This window comes from Oncorhynchus mykiss, chromosome 1 (assembly GCF_013265735.2).
Source record: "Oncorhynchus mykiss isolate Arlee chromosome 1, USDA_OmykA_1.1, whole genome shotgun sequence".
NCBI classification, from domain to species: Eukaryota; Metazoa; Chordata; class Actinopteri; order Salmoniformes; family Salmonidae; genus Oncorhynchus; species Oncorhynchus mykiss.
Window position 1 is genome coordinate 57202923 of NC_048565.1, and position 14951 is coordinate 57217873.

Consider the following 14951-nt stretch of genomic DNA (forward strand, 5'->3'; position numbering starts at 1 on the left):
TGCATTCATGGTGGTTGTGAACTGTGAGGGAAATGGGAATCGTAGTCTGGCACCAATCCTTTTTCTAGGGGATGGTTGTCTAGGGAATGGACTGGGATAGGGGGTTGTAAAGGGACTAGAGGAAGGAGTAATGACAAGGCCACCGACGGGTCTAGGAAATTGCCAGCAGAACCTGAGTCCTTTAGGGCAGGACTCAGTGGGGGCTAGGATAGTCTGGGAAGGTGACCAGAAGGAGGACAAGCTGGGTGGACAGAGAGGAGCAAGGCACGTCCACACCTACCTGGGAGGGTGCAGGAGCGACGGCCTGTCGCTTCCTTCTCCTTCTAGGACAGGTGTTCCAGGGGTGGTCCAACTCCCCGCAGTAGGAGCAGAGACCCTGTTGACGACGGCATTGACGTTCCTCTTGGGGAAGTTGCGTTGTGCCCACCTCCATGGGCTCAGTCTCACTGGAGGTTCCTGGGAGAGACCCGAACCCCCAGGATGGGCGACGACATGCACGCAGGAGATTATCCAGGCCCATGGCAATGAGCTGGTCCAGCATGAGGTCTTCATCGCTACAGGCTAGCCCGGTCTGGACGGACGCCTGTAGACTGCTGCGTTTAACCATCAAAAGGACCTGGTCGTTCCAGCCAGTGGAGGCAGCCACCATCCGGAAATCCAGAGCATACTCAGACGTTGTCCTGGAAACCCTGGCGTAGATGAAGGAGGTGCTCACCTCACTCTCAGCCCTCTGTAGGGTGGTCAAACACTGCAAGGAAGAGTTGGGTGAAGTGCTCATAGGACTGCACTACTGGACCGTCCCTCTCCCACACGGCGTGCACCCACTCTAGAGCCCGGCCTGTCAGCACCTAGATCACCAAGGACACCTTGTCCTTCTCAGAGGCCATCCCGGCATGATTGGCAAGGTGGAGGTCACAAAGCAGGAGAAACCCCCTACAATGAGCTGGGGTGCTGTCAAATCACTCCGGGAGGGGCAGGTGGATGTTGCTGATCAGACTGGGTGATGTAGATGGTGGTGTGGAAGCTGGAACGACCGTGGCGAGCTGGAAAGGTGGTGGTGTAGCCTGAAGCTGGCATACGGTCCGGAGCACCTCATCCATGGCAATCCTGAGGTGCTCCAGGTACGAGTTGTGGAATAGGAGCTTCTCCTTATAGTGGAGAGGTCGGGATGTCCTGCTGCTTCCTGTTCCCGCAGCTTTTGAACTACTGAGTTTATTAAGCGGGACAAAACCCAAAGTGCTAAATAATAAAATACTGACCGACAAAGAAAATGACAGAGGGAGTATATATACAGTTATAGAGTGGGGATTGGAACCAGGTGGGATGAGACAAGTCCGGGGTTGATGAGTGAAGGGCATTTGCCAGCAGCAGGTTCGGCAACAGCTAGAAGGCCGGGGACGCCGAACGCCTGAGCTGGACAGGAGCGGGAGCCAAAGCGAAGGCTGGTGTGACAAAGATGAAGACAACTGTTCACAGTCTACAGCTGTTTAAGTACTGGTAGTCTAGGAAACTCAACTGAAGACAAGAGGGGATGAACATTTCCCTCTCACCACAGTGTGGTGCATCTTACGTATCCATTCTAACGACCACTCCAGAACAAAAGAAGCCTACTGTCACGCCCTGGTCGAAGTATTTTGTGTTTATCTTCATTTATTTGGTCAGGCCAGGGTGTGGCATGGGTTTTTGTATGTGGTGTGTTGGTATTGGGATTGTAGCTTAGTGGGGTGTTCTAGTTAAGTCTATGGCTGTCTGAAGTGGTTCTCAATCAGAGGCAGGTGTTTATCGTTGTCTCTGATTGGGAACCATATTTAGGCAGCCATATTCTTTGAGTGTTTCGTGGGTGATTGTCCTTAGTGTCCCTGTTCCTGTCTGTGTTAGTTTGCACCAGTTTAGGCTGTTTCGGTTTTCACATGACGTTTATTGTTTTTGTACAGTTCGTGTTTCATCATTGTGGGGCGGCAGGGTAGCCTAGTGGTTAGAGCGTTGGACTAGTAACCGGAAGGTTGTGAGTTCAAACCCCCAAGCTGACAAGGTACAAATCTGTCGTTCTGCCCCTGAACAGGCAGTTAACCCACTGTTCCCAGGCCGTCATTGAAAATAAGAATTTGTTCTTAACTGACTTGCCTGGTTAAATAAAGGTAAAAAAAAAAAAAAAAAAACATGGATCGCAATAGCCACGCTGCATTTTGGTCCGACTCTACTTCACCCAAAGAAAGCCGTTACACCTACAACTACAAAGGACATTGTGACCTCTGGTGGACAAACCAGAGTGTTACATCCCTCGAACTACTCGTCATAGATGGACAAGTGGTTTCAACAGAGAGACGACAGAAAGACATCTAAGCATAAATAAACGTTGCATTTCTAAATCTGAATGGGCGGTTGTTAAGCTGCTAAATATCCATATTTACGGTGAGCGTGTTTTCCCAATGTATGTACAATAATTCCACTCACTTTGTCTCTCCCGCTCTATCTTTCCCCACACCATTTCCATTGTGTAACAAGTCATCATATCGGGTTAGTTCACAAGGGACTGTTTCTGTCATGTACTGTCATGTTGTCTTGTCTCTGTCCTTTCCCTTCACCCTGTCTCCCTCTGCTGGTCGTGTTAGGTTACCTTTTCTCCCCCGCCTTCCCCCAGCTGTCCCTTGTCTCCTCTAACTACCCATTCACCCCGTTCCCCACCTGTTCCCTTTTTTCCCTCTGATTAGGTCCCAATATCTCTCTCTGTTTCTGCTCCTGTCCTTGTCGGATTCTTGTTTGTTTGTGTCATTCATGCCTGAACCAGACTGTCGTCATGTTTGCTGTAACCTTGTCCTGTCCTGTCGGAATCTGCCGGTCCATCTGAGCCTACCTATGTTTGGTAATTAAAGAAGCTCTGTTTAAGTTGATTCGCTTTTGGGTCCTCATTCACGCACCGTAACAGAAGAATCCGACCAAGAATGGACCCAGCGACTTCGGATCCTCTCCACTCAGCCGTCGAGATCCAGGGAGCGATGCTAGGCAGACACGAGCAGGAATTGTCTGCTGCTCGACATGCCGTTGAGACCCTGGCCACCCAAGTCTCCAACCTCACAGAACAGGTTCACCATCTCCGCCTCGATCCACCGGCCACTTCCAGGGCTTTCGAATCTCCGGAGCCCAGAATCAATAACCCGCCGTGTTACTCTGGGGAGCCCACTGAATGCCGCTCGTTCCTCACCCAGTGTGATATTGTGTTTTCTCTCCAGCCCAACACTTACTCCAGGAGCACTGCTCGTGTCGCCTACGTCATATCTCTCCTTATTGGACGGGCTCGTGAGTGGGGCACGGCAATCTGGGAGGCAAGGGCTGAGTGTACTAACCAGTATCAAGACTTTAAGGAGGAGATGATACGGGTTTTTGATCGATCTGTTTTTGGGGAGGAGGCTTCCAGGGCCCTGTCTTCCCTATGTCAAGGCAATCGATCCATAACAGACTACTCTATTGAGTTTCGCACTCTTGCTGTCTCCAGTGGCTGGAACGAGCCGGCCTTGCTCGCTCGTCTTCTGGAGGGTTTCCGCGCAGAGGTAAAGGATGAGATTCTCTCCCGGGAGGTTCCTTCCAGCGTGGATTCCTTGATTGAACTCGCTATTCGCATTGAGCGACGGGTTGATCTTCGTCACCGAGCTCGTGGAAAGGAGCTCGCGCTCTCCGTCGCCTCCCTCTCCGCATCACTACCATCTTCCTCTGCCGGCTCGGGTGCTGAGCCCATGCAGCTGGGAGGTATCCGCATCTCGACTGAGGAGAGGGAACGGAGAATCACCAACCGCCTCTGTCTCTATTGCGGTTCCGCTGGTCATTTTGTCACTTCATGTCCAGTAAAAGGCCAGAGCTCGTCAGTAAGCGGAGGGCTACTGGTGAGCGCTACTACTCCTGTCTCTCCTTCAAGATCCTGCACTACCTTGTCGGTCCATCTACGCTGGACCGGTTCGTCAGCTTCCTGCAGTGCCTTAATAGACTCTGGGGCGGAGGGCTGTTTTATGGACGAGACCTGGGCTCGGGAACATGACATTCCTCTCAGACAGTTAAAGGAGCCCACGGCCTTGTTCGCCCTGGATGGTAGTCCTCTCCCCAGGATTCAGCGTGAGACGCTACCTTTAACCCTCACTGTTTCTGGTAATCATAGTGAAACCATTTCTTTTTTAATTTTTCGTTCACCTTTTACACCTGTTGTTTTGGGCCATCCCTGGCTAGTTTGTCATAATCCTTCCATTAATTGGTCTAGTAATTCTATCCTCTCCTGGAACGTCTCTTGTCATGTGAAATGTTTAATGTCTGCTATCCCTCCTGTTTCCTCTGTCTCTTCTTCACAGGAGGAGCCTGGTGATTTGACAGGGGTGCCGGAGGAATATCACGATCTGCGCACGGTGTTCAGTCGGTCCAGGGCCACCTCTCTTCCTCCACACCGGTCGTATGATTGTAGTATTGATCTCCTTCCGGGAACCACCCCCCCCCGGGGTAGACTATACTCTCTGTCGGCTCCCGAACGTAAGGCTCTCGAGGATTATTTGTCTGTAGCTCTTGACGCCGGTACCATAGTCCCCTCCTCCTCTCCCGCCGGAGCGGGGGTTTTTTTTGTCAAGAAGAAGGACGGGTCTCTGCGCCCCTGCATAGATTATCGAGGGCTGAATGACATAACAGTGAAGAATCGTTATCCGCTTCCTCTTATGTCTTCAGCCTTCGAGATCCTGCAGGGAGCCAGGTTTTTCACTAAGTTGGACCTTCGTAACGCTTACCATCTCGTGCGCATCAGGGAGGGGGACGAGTGGAAGACGGCGTTTAACACTCCGTTAGGGCACTTTGAATACCGGGTTCTTCCTTTCGGCCTCGCTAACGCTCCAGCTGTCTTTCAGGCATTAGTCAATGATGTCCTGAGAGACATGCTGAACATCTTTGTTTTCGTTTACCTTGACGATATCCTGATTTTTTCACCGTCACTCCAGATTCATGTTCAGCACGTTCGACGTGTCCTCCAGCGCCTTTTAGAGAATTGTCTTTTTGTGAAGGCTGAGAAGTGCACTTTTCATGCCTCCTCCGTCACATTTCTCGGTTCTGTTATTTCCGCTGAAGGCATTAAGATGGATCCCGCTAAGGTCCAAGCTGTCATTGATTGGCCCGTCCCTAAGTCACGCGTCGAGCTGCAGCGCTTTCTCGGCTTCGCGAACTTCTATCGTCGTTTCATCCGTAATTTCGGTCAGGTGGCAGCTCCTCTCACAGCCCTTACTTCTGTCAAGACGTGCTTTAAGTGGTCCGTTTCCGCCCAGGGAGCTTTTGATCTCCTCAAGAATCGTTTTACATCCGCTCCTATCCTTGTTACACCTGACGTCTCTAGACAGTTCGTTGTCGAGGTTGACGCGTCAGAGGTGGGAGTGGGAGCCATCCTTTCTCAGCGCTCCCTCTCTGACGACAAGGTCCACCCATGCGCGTATTTTTCTCATCGCCTGTCGCCGTCGGAACGTAACTATGATGTGGGTAACCGCGAACTGCTCGCCATCCGGTTAGCCCTAGGCGAATGGCGACAGTGGTTGGAGGGGGCGACCGTTCCTTTTGTCGTTTGGACTGACCATAGGAACCTTGAGTACATCCGTTCTGCCAAACGACTTAATGCGCGTCAGGCGCGTTGGGCGCTGTTTTTCGCTCGTTTCGAGTTCGTGATTTCTTATCGTCCGGGCTCTAAGAACACCAAGCCTGATGCTTTGTCTCGTCTCTTCAGTTCTTCAGTAGCCTCCACTGACCCCGAGGGGATTCTCCCTGAGGGGCGTGTTGTCGGGTTGACTGTCTGGGGAATTGAGAGGCAGGTAAAGCAAGCACTCACTCAAACTCCGTCGCCGCGCGCTTGTCCTTGGAACCTTCTTTTCGTTCCCGTTCCTACTCGTCTGGCCGTTCTTCAGTGGGCTCACTCTGCCAAGTTAGCCGGCCACCCTGGCGTTCGGGGTACGCTTGCTTCCATTCGCCAGCGTTTCTGGTGGCCCACCCGGGAGCATGACACGCGTCGTTTCGTGGCTGCTTGCTCGGTCTGCGCGCAGACTAAGTCCGGTAACTCTCCTCCTGCCGGCCGTCTCAGGCCGCTTCCTATTCCCTCTCGACCGTGGTCTCACATCGCCTTAGATTTTGTCACCGGACTGCCTTCGTCAGCGGGGAAGACTGTTATTCTTACGGTTGTCGATAGGTTCTCTAAGGCGGCTCATTTCATTCCCCTTGCTAAGCTTCCTTCTGCTAAAGAGACGGCACAAATCATCATCGAGAATGTTTTCAGAATTCATGGCCTTCCGTCAGACGTCGTTTCGGACAGAGGTCCGCAATTCACGTCTCAATTTTGGAGGGAGTTTTGCCGTTTGATTGGGGCTTCCGTCAGTCTCTCTTCCGGCTTTCACCCCCAGTCTAACGGTCAAGCAGAACGGGCCAATCAGACTATTGGTCGCATCTTACGCAGTCTTTCTTTTCGCAACCCTGCGTCTTGGTCAGAACAGCTCCCCTGGGCAGAATACGCCCACAACTCGCTTCCTTCGTCTGCGACCGGGCTATCTCCTTTTCAGAGTAGCCTCGGGTACCAGCCTCCGTTGTTCTCATCTCAGTTCGCCGAGTCCAGCGTCCCCTCCGCTCAGGCTTTTGTCCAACGTTGCGAGCGCACCTGGAAGAGGGTCAGGTCTGCACTTTGCCGTTATAGGGCGCAGACTGTGAGAGCTGCTAATAAGCGTAGAACTAAGAGCCCTAGATATTGTCGCGGTCAGAGAGTTTGGCTCTCCACTCAGAACCTTCCCCTTAAGACGGCTTCTCGCAAGTTGACCCCGCGGTTCATTGGTCCATTCCGTATCTCTCAGGTCATTAATCCTGTCGCAGTGCGACTTCTTCTTCCGCGATATCTTCGTCGCGTCCACCCGGTCTTCCATGTCTCCTGTGTTAAGCCCGTTCTTCGCGCCCCCGCTCGTCTTCCCCCCCCCCCCCCCCATCCTTGTCGAGGGCGCACCTATCTACAGGGTCCGTAAAATCTTGGACATGCGTCCTCGGGGCCGTGGTCATCAGTACCTAGTTGACTGGGAGGGGTACGGTCCTGAGGAGAGGAGTTGGGTTCCCTCTCGGGACGTGCTGGACCGTGCGCTGATTGATGATTTCCTCCGTTGCCGCCAGGTTTCCTCCTCGAGTGCGCCAGGAGGCGCTCGGTGAGTGGGGGGGTACTGTCATGTACTGTCATGTTGTCTTGTCTCTGTCCTTTCCCTTCACCCTGTCTCCCTCTGCTGGTCGTGTTAGGTTACCTTTTCTCCCCCGCCTTCCCCCAGCTGTCCCTTGTCTCCTCTAACTACCCATTCACCCCGTTCCCCACCTGTTCCCTTTTTTCCCTCTGATTAGGTCCCAATATCTCTCTCTGTTTCTGCTCCTGTCCTTGTCGGATTCTTGTTTGTTTGTGTCATTCATGCCTGAACCAGACTGTCGTCATGTTTGCTGTAACCTTGTCCTGTCCTGTCGGAATCTGCCGGTCCATCTGAGCCTACCTATGTTTGGTAATTAAAGAAGCTCTGTTTAAGTTGATTCGCTTTTGGGTCCTCATTCACGCACCGTAACAGTTTCATTGCATTATGTTAGTAATCAATAATCTGTAGTGTGTGTGTTTTTGTATTTCTGTGTGATTATTTAGTTAGTTATTGAATAGCTATTTTGAAGCTATTTTGTGTATCGCTGAATCATCACTTAGGCTAGGGTTCGTGCAGATTTACGAGGTCAATGATGTTCAGAATGAGACTGATGAGGTAATAATAATTGACTATCTATAGATGTTAATATAAATTGAAAGAGTTTAATTCGGGAGAGAGTAACTTGTTAAATACGTTATCCCATGGTGTCAGAAGTTATTAATGAGTTAATTGTTACATATTAATTTAATCATGTAATAATAAACATAGTTCATTGATTTGATAAAATAACACTAATCTCATTAATGATAGTCACGTTACGACAAGTTCTATCACAGTCAGCAAACTTGATGATGGTGTTGGAGTCGTGCGTGGCCACGCAGTCATGGTTGAACAGGGAGTACAGGAGGGGACTAAGCACACACCACTGAGGGGTCGCCATGTTGAGGGTCAGCCTGGCGGATGTGTTGTTGCCTACCCTCATCCCTGGGGGGCGGCCCATCAGGATGTCCAGGATCCATTTGCAGAAGGAGGTGTTCAGCCCCAGGGTCTTGAGCTTGGTGATGAGCTTGGAGCGGACTATGGTGTTGAATGCTGAGCTCCACACACTCAAAACTGATTGTATCCCAAATGGCACCCTATTCCTTATTGTGCCCTATGGGCCCTGGTCAAAAGTAAGGCACTATAATGAGAATAGGGTGCCCTTTTGGACGCAACCACTATCTAAGCTGGTCTAAAATTGAAAAAATAGTTATATTACTACAGTACTCAGAATCAATAAAGACACCAAAGAAGAGAGAAGGAAAATCTCCATATTATACATTTTCAAAAATACATTTTTATTTTGGTCTATGAATTTTCTCCTAGTTTGCTGAAATGGTTGATTTCAATCAAGAATAACGACTGAGGTGGGAGGGGTATATTTTTAAATAAAGATGTGATGGAATTCCCTGTTTGCATTATTATACTAATGCTCTTAGAAAAATGGTTAAAAACTGTTCGCTGTTTCTACCTGGAACAATGTAAAGGGTACTTCTACAGGAATAACCAAAAATCCCTCCAACTCTTCCCCCTCTCCCGTTGCCACACTAAAATTATTTTCATGCCCCCTCTCTCAAACTGTGGGAACCATTTGGTGAGGAGAGGAGGAGGGGAAGCATAGAAGTGTAAGTAAGGAGATGAAGAGGCCAGGGGTGAGAAGGAAAGACTCCCACTATGACAGAATGTACCAAATTGAGAGAGAAAGAGAGGGAGAGTGAGAGAGACTTCTCACGGCTCAGTGAAGGGATATTCGGAATCTACATCTGGCTCAGAAAGACAAAGATGAAGAGGGAGAGAGAAGGAGCAAGTAATCTCCAAAGCATTGGCCTGGCAGGACTCCATCAACATTAAGAACATCTTCCATTCCTTTATCCTCCCAGGTTGCTCCCAAGGAAGTCTAACCGTTCTCTAAATATGAGGATCTCAGCAGGACCCTGTCATAATAAGCCTTAGGGCGGAGTGTGGAAATGCACACCTGGAAGATTATACCTCACATCCCAATGCCTTGAATTAAGTACTGATGATGTATTCTATACTGTACCAGCATACATGATATCGTAATTCAAAATTTGCGTACTGTATGTGACTGGGAAGGTTTACATCTAAAGAAAATGTAGAGTGGTGGTGTAGCTATATGTTCAGTTTAGGTCTCTCTCTCATCAGTCCCAGGCCTAAACACAAACAGACAGACCTTGACGGTGAAAGTGAATCCGGGTGAGTAGAGGGGGTTCTCTCTGTCCAGCTGTCCATTTACCGTCAGAGAGCCACTGATGTAGTCCAGAGCAAAGATACTGTTGGTATTGCCTGGAGGGATGAGAGAATAGGGGGAGAGAGGGAAAGGATGGAAGAGAGGGGGGTATTAGAGGTTGAGAGAGGGGAGGAGAGAAAGAGAGAGAGAGAGCGAGAGAGAGAGAGAGAGAGAGAGAGAGTAGAGAGACATGAGAGAAGAGATGAGGGAGAGAGGAAAGGGAGAGAGATTCAGTGATCCTCATCTCTCCGAGTAAGGTCTGTAGCGGTCATGAGATTTTGTCAGCCAGTGATTGTCATTGAAATAACTGCTGGTCTCATGGTAATTGACTATTAATTAACATCAACACATTCAGCATCTCCGTCTTCTACGCATAGCCTACAAGCCACTGATGCGGACCTTTGGAACATCTACATATTAAAAAGTAAAAAAATCCATTTAATATAGCTTACACATTTCAAACTCAATTATAGACCTCAAAGCTAGTTCTGTCACGTTCTGACCTTTATTTCCTTTGTTTTATATTTATTTAGTATGGTCAGGGCGTGAGTTGGGTGGGCAGTCTATGTTTGTTTTTCTATGTTTTGGGGTATTTCTATGTTTCGGCCTAGTATGGTTCTCAATCAGAGGCAGGTGTCATTAGTTGTCTCTGATTGAGAATCATACTTAGGTAGCCTGGGTTTCACTGTGTGTTTGTGGGTGATTGTTCCTGTCTCTGTGTTTTGCACCAGATAGGGCTGTTTTAGGTTTTCGCACGTTTGTTATTTTGTTAGTTTATTCATGTACAGTTTCGTTATTAAAGTACAATGAATAACAACCATGCTGCTTTTTGGTCCGCCTCTACTTCACAACAAGAGAACCGTTACAAGATCTGCAGAATTTTTTCATTGTTCCCCTCTAGTAAGGGACGGATCTAGACCTGTGACACCAGGTGTGTGCAATTAATGATCAGGTAGAACATAAAACCAGCAGGCTCCGGACTTCGGAAAGAGCTGAGTACCTTAGGCCTACACCGTCACAATAAATCCATGATTTATTTTAGACAAGTCTAAAGAAACCTTATGATTATGAATAAAATGTAGCCTACATCAGAAAATAAGAATAGCATATTTTGAGTCTTCCTTACGTTAGGCCCTGATCTGGCTATGCCATTTGGCTGTGGGCTACATTAGTTCATTTAGCAGGCAAGATTTGCTTATAGTTCCAATGGCATTATTGAATAGTAAGAACAATTATATTGAACATAGCTGAGTAAAATAGAAAGGATATTTTTCCCCAAACTATTTGAGGGAGTACGCATATGTGTTTACCAAAGAAACAGGTCCTCCTATATGCTTAATTTAGAGTTATTTATGCAACTTTAGTTGTGATACAAACGTTAGGCTATATGTTTACATTTATAATACATTCTAAGGAGGCACAATGCAAAAAAAAAAAATGATTTGAAAAAGTTGCATGCTCTGTTTCTAGCGCAGGCTGCACACATTTCATCAGTCTCTCATTCACAATTTGACAAGCACTTGTGTCACACCCTAATCTATTTCACCTTTCTTTGTGCTTGTCTCCACCCCCCTCCATGTGTCTCCCACCTTCCCCATTATCCCCAGTGTATATTTATACCTGTGTTCTCTGTTTGTCTGTTGCCAGTTCATTTTGTTCATCAAGCCTACCAGCATTTTTCTCCTTCCTGTCTGTCTCTAGTTTTTACTAGTTTTTGACCATTCTGCCTGCCCTAACCCTGAGCCTGCCTGCCGTTCTGTACCTTGTCAGATCACACTGGATTATTGACATCTGCCTGCCCTGACCCTGAGACAGCCTGCCGTTTCTGTATTTTTTGGACTCCGATCTGTATTCCCGACTTCTGCCTGTCCTTGACCTGTTGTTCTAGTAAAAAACTTTTGTTACTTCAACATTGTCTGCATCTGGGTCTTCCCTAAAACGGGATCATACGAACTGACCATGACTGACCCAGTAGATTCGGACAAGCTCCGCAACGCCATCTCCTCACAAGGAGCCACCAATGAAAGGCACGAGGAGTTGCTTCATGGCCTCGTGGAAGGGTTCCAGACCATGGCCGAATGCCATGACCGAGCGTTGAACACATTGCTGGACCAATTCCATGGGTTGTCTGTTAGGCAGCCTCCCACGACGGTAACCTCACAGCCCCTCAGTAACCTGGATGTTAGCAAGGCTGCCTCTCCAGCAACCCTGGTTTCCTGGGAACCCTGCTTACCTCCCCCCTGAACGCTTAAATGGACATTTGGGCACCATTCAGTGTTTCTCGCTCAGAGTTCCCTCATCATCAAGCTGCAGCCCTCCTCCTTCCCCTCGGACCGCTCTGAGATAGTGTACCGAATCATGATAATGTCCGGGAGGGCTCTCGCCTAGGCTACGGAAGTATGGGAACAACAGTATGTTTCAGTCTGGAGGAGTTTGTGGTGGAGGTAAAGTTATCGATGCTCCATTGTCCTGGAGAGAGGCTGCCCAGAAGTTACTCCAGCTTCGGCGAGTCTCCCGCAGTGTGGCAGACTATGTAGTGGATTTCTGCACATTGGCAGCTGACAGTGACTGGAACCCGGAAACGCTGTTCGACATGTTCCTGAGTTTTAGGGGAAGTAAAGAATGAGCTTACAACCCGGGAACTTCTGACGGATCTCGACTCGCTAATTGCCTTGACCATTCGGATTGATGGGCGACTACAGGAACGAAGGAAGGAGATGAGATTCGATTTCACTCGCCCGCCCAAGGATTTCAACTTGCCTCTGAGGAATCCCGGAAGTCCTTGACGGCTCCGTTGCTGAGAAAACTCAAGGCTACACGAGTTTCCCCGAAGTCTGCCGATTCACCTAGTTGCAAATGCAACTAGGCAGAGCTAGGCTGTCTCCAACCAAACAGGATTCACACTAAGAGTTGCCTGTATTTCGTCTCTACCTGTCCAAAAAATACCAGGCTCACTGGTAGGAGCGAGTACTCTGATCAGCCATATGGAGAACTTTTCCTATCCCCTTACTCGCACCCATTTTCATGCTATTTTTCTCTGGGAACCAATCGGAATCTCTCCGGGTAATCATCGTCTCTGGGGCCGATGAGAGCTTTATGGACGCTACCCTGGCGTCTGAGCTGGGCATTGCCACTCAGCCCCTCACCATTCCCATGGACGTTAGAGTGCTGGACGGGCGCTCTATAGGCCAGGTCACCCACAATACCACCCCCATCAACCTACGTCTGTCAGAGAACAACAGCGAGACGATCCAATTCCTGCTCATTAAGTCTCTTCAGGTTCCCATGGTATTGGGATTCTCTTGTCTACAGTGGCACAATCCTTGTTGACTGGTCTGCTGATGCCATCATAGGCTGGAGCCCGTTCTGCACACGCTCATTGCCTGGGGGCTCGGAATTTGCCTCGGACTTCTCCGCCATTCCCGCTGTCATGTCTTTGGCATCATTAAAGTGAAGACTGTTATTTTATCAAATCAATTCTCTGTAATTACAGTGCCTTGCGAAAGTATTCGGCCCCCTTGAACTTTGCGACCTTTTGCCACATTTCAGGCTTCAAACATAAAGATATAAAACTGTATTTTTTTGTGAAGAATCAACAAGTGGGACACAATCATGAAGTGGAACGACATTTATTGGATATTTCAAACTTTTTTAACAAATCAAAAACTGAAAAATTGGGCGTGCAAAATTATTCAGCCCCTTTACTTTCAGTGCAGCAAACTCTCTCCAGAAGTTCAGTGAGGATCTCTGAATGATCCAATGTTGACCTAAATGACTAATGATGATAAATACAATCCACCTGTGTGTAATCAAGTCTCCATATAAATGCACCTGCACTGTGATAGTCTCAGAGGTCCGTTAAAAGTGCAAAGAGCATCATGAAGAACAAGAAACACACCAGGCAGGTCCAAGATACTGTTGTGAAGAAGTTTAAAGACGGATTTGGTAACAAAAAGATTTCCCAAGCTTTAAACCTCCCAAGGAGCACTGTGCAAGCGATAATATTGAAATGGAAGGAGTATCAGACCACTGCAAATCTACCAAGACCTGGCCGTCCCTCTAAACTTTCAGCTCATACAAGGAGAAGACTGATCAGAGATGCAGCCAAGAGGCCCATGATCACTCTGGATGAACTGCAGAGATCTACAGCTGAGGTGGGAGACTCTGTCCATAGGACAACAATCAGTTGTATATTGCACAAATCTGGCCTTTATGGAAGAGTGGCAAGAAGAAAGCCATTTCTTAAAGATATCCATAAAAAGTGTTGTTTAAAGTTTGCCACAAGCCACCTGGGAGACACACCAAACATGTGGAAGAAGGTGCTCTGGTCAGATGAAACCAAAATTGAACTTTTTGGCAACAATGCAAAACGTTATGTTTGGCGTAAAAGCAACACAGCTCATCACCCTGAACACACCATTTCCACTGTCAAACATGGTGGTGGCAGCATCATGGTTTGGGCCTGCTTTTCTTCAGCAGGGACAGGGAAGATGGTTAAAATTGATGGGAAGATGGATGGAGCCAAATACAGGACCATTCTGGAAGAAAACCTGATGGAGTCTGCAAAAGACTTGAGACTGGGACGGAGATTTGTCTTCCAACAAGACAATGATCCAAAACATAAAGCAAAATCTACAATGGAATGGTTCAAAAATAAACATATCCAGGTGTTAGAATGACCAAGTCAAAGTCCAGACCTGAATCCAATCGAGAATCTGTGGAAAGAACTGAAAACTGCTGTTCACAAATGCTCTCCATCCAACCTCACTGAGCTCGAGCTGTTTTGCAAGGAGGAATGGGAAAATGTTTCAGTCTCTCGATGTGCAAAACTGATAGAGACATACCCCAAGCGACTTACAGCTGTAATCACAGCAAAAGGTGGCGCTACATGTATTAACTTAAGGGGGCTGAATAATTTTGCACGCCCAATTTTTCAGTTTTTGATTTGTTAAAAAAGTTTGAAATATCCAATAAATGTCGTTCCACTTCATGATTGTGTCCCACTTGTTGTTGATTCTTCACAAAAAAATACAGTTTAATATCTTTATGTTTGAAGCCTGAAATGTGGCAAAAGGTCGCAAAGTTCAAGGGGGCCGAATACTTTCGCAAGGCACTGTATTATTAGGTGATTCAACTAATCATGTAAATGTAATTAACTAGGAATTCAGGGCTCCAAGGAAAATCTTCAGGTTACAAAGTTAGAATTTTCCTAATATAACTCTTCAGATATTTTAATTCCTGATCAATTCGTATTCTTATTAATTAGTTGTTCTTTAACTCAAGTTAGTCTCATTCCAAATGTCATAAATTGTTGGTTATCTGCACAAACTCAGCCTTTACTATGAATCATCCATACACCAATTGTCTTAATCATTTATTTACTAACTAACTAAATAATCACAGAAACACATAAACACACAAACAGTAGATATGGCTACAAGGAAATGATAGGGGAGGTTCCCTAGTGGGCTAAGCCGATATGACAGCTTGGTGGACAAAGGGAAGTGGGTGTG

General features: G+C 47.7%; 1 protein-coding gene across 1 annotated transcript in view; it reads right to left on the minus strand.

Moving 5' to 3' along the window:
- The window catches only part of cdh23 (cadherin-related 23), a 655816-nt gene that overhangs the window by 298314 nt on the left and 342551 nt on the right, over positions 1-14951 (minus strand). Inside the window, exon 10 of the mRNA XM_036980724.1 lies at positions 9382-9494. Coding sequence (XP_036836619.1) covers positions 9382-9494 — 113 coding nt within the window. The remainder of the gene's footprint in view (positions 1-9381; positions 9495-14951) is intronic.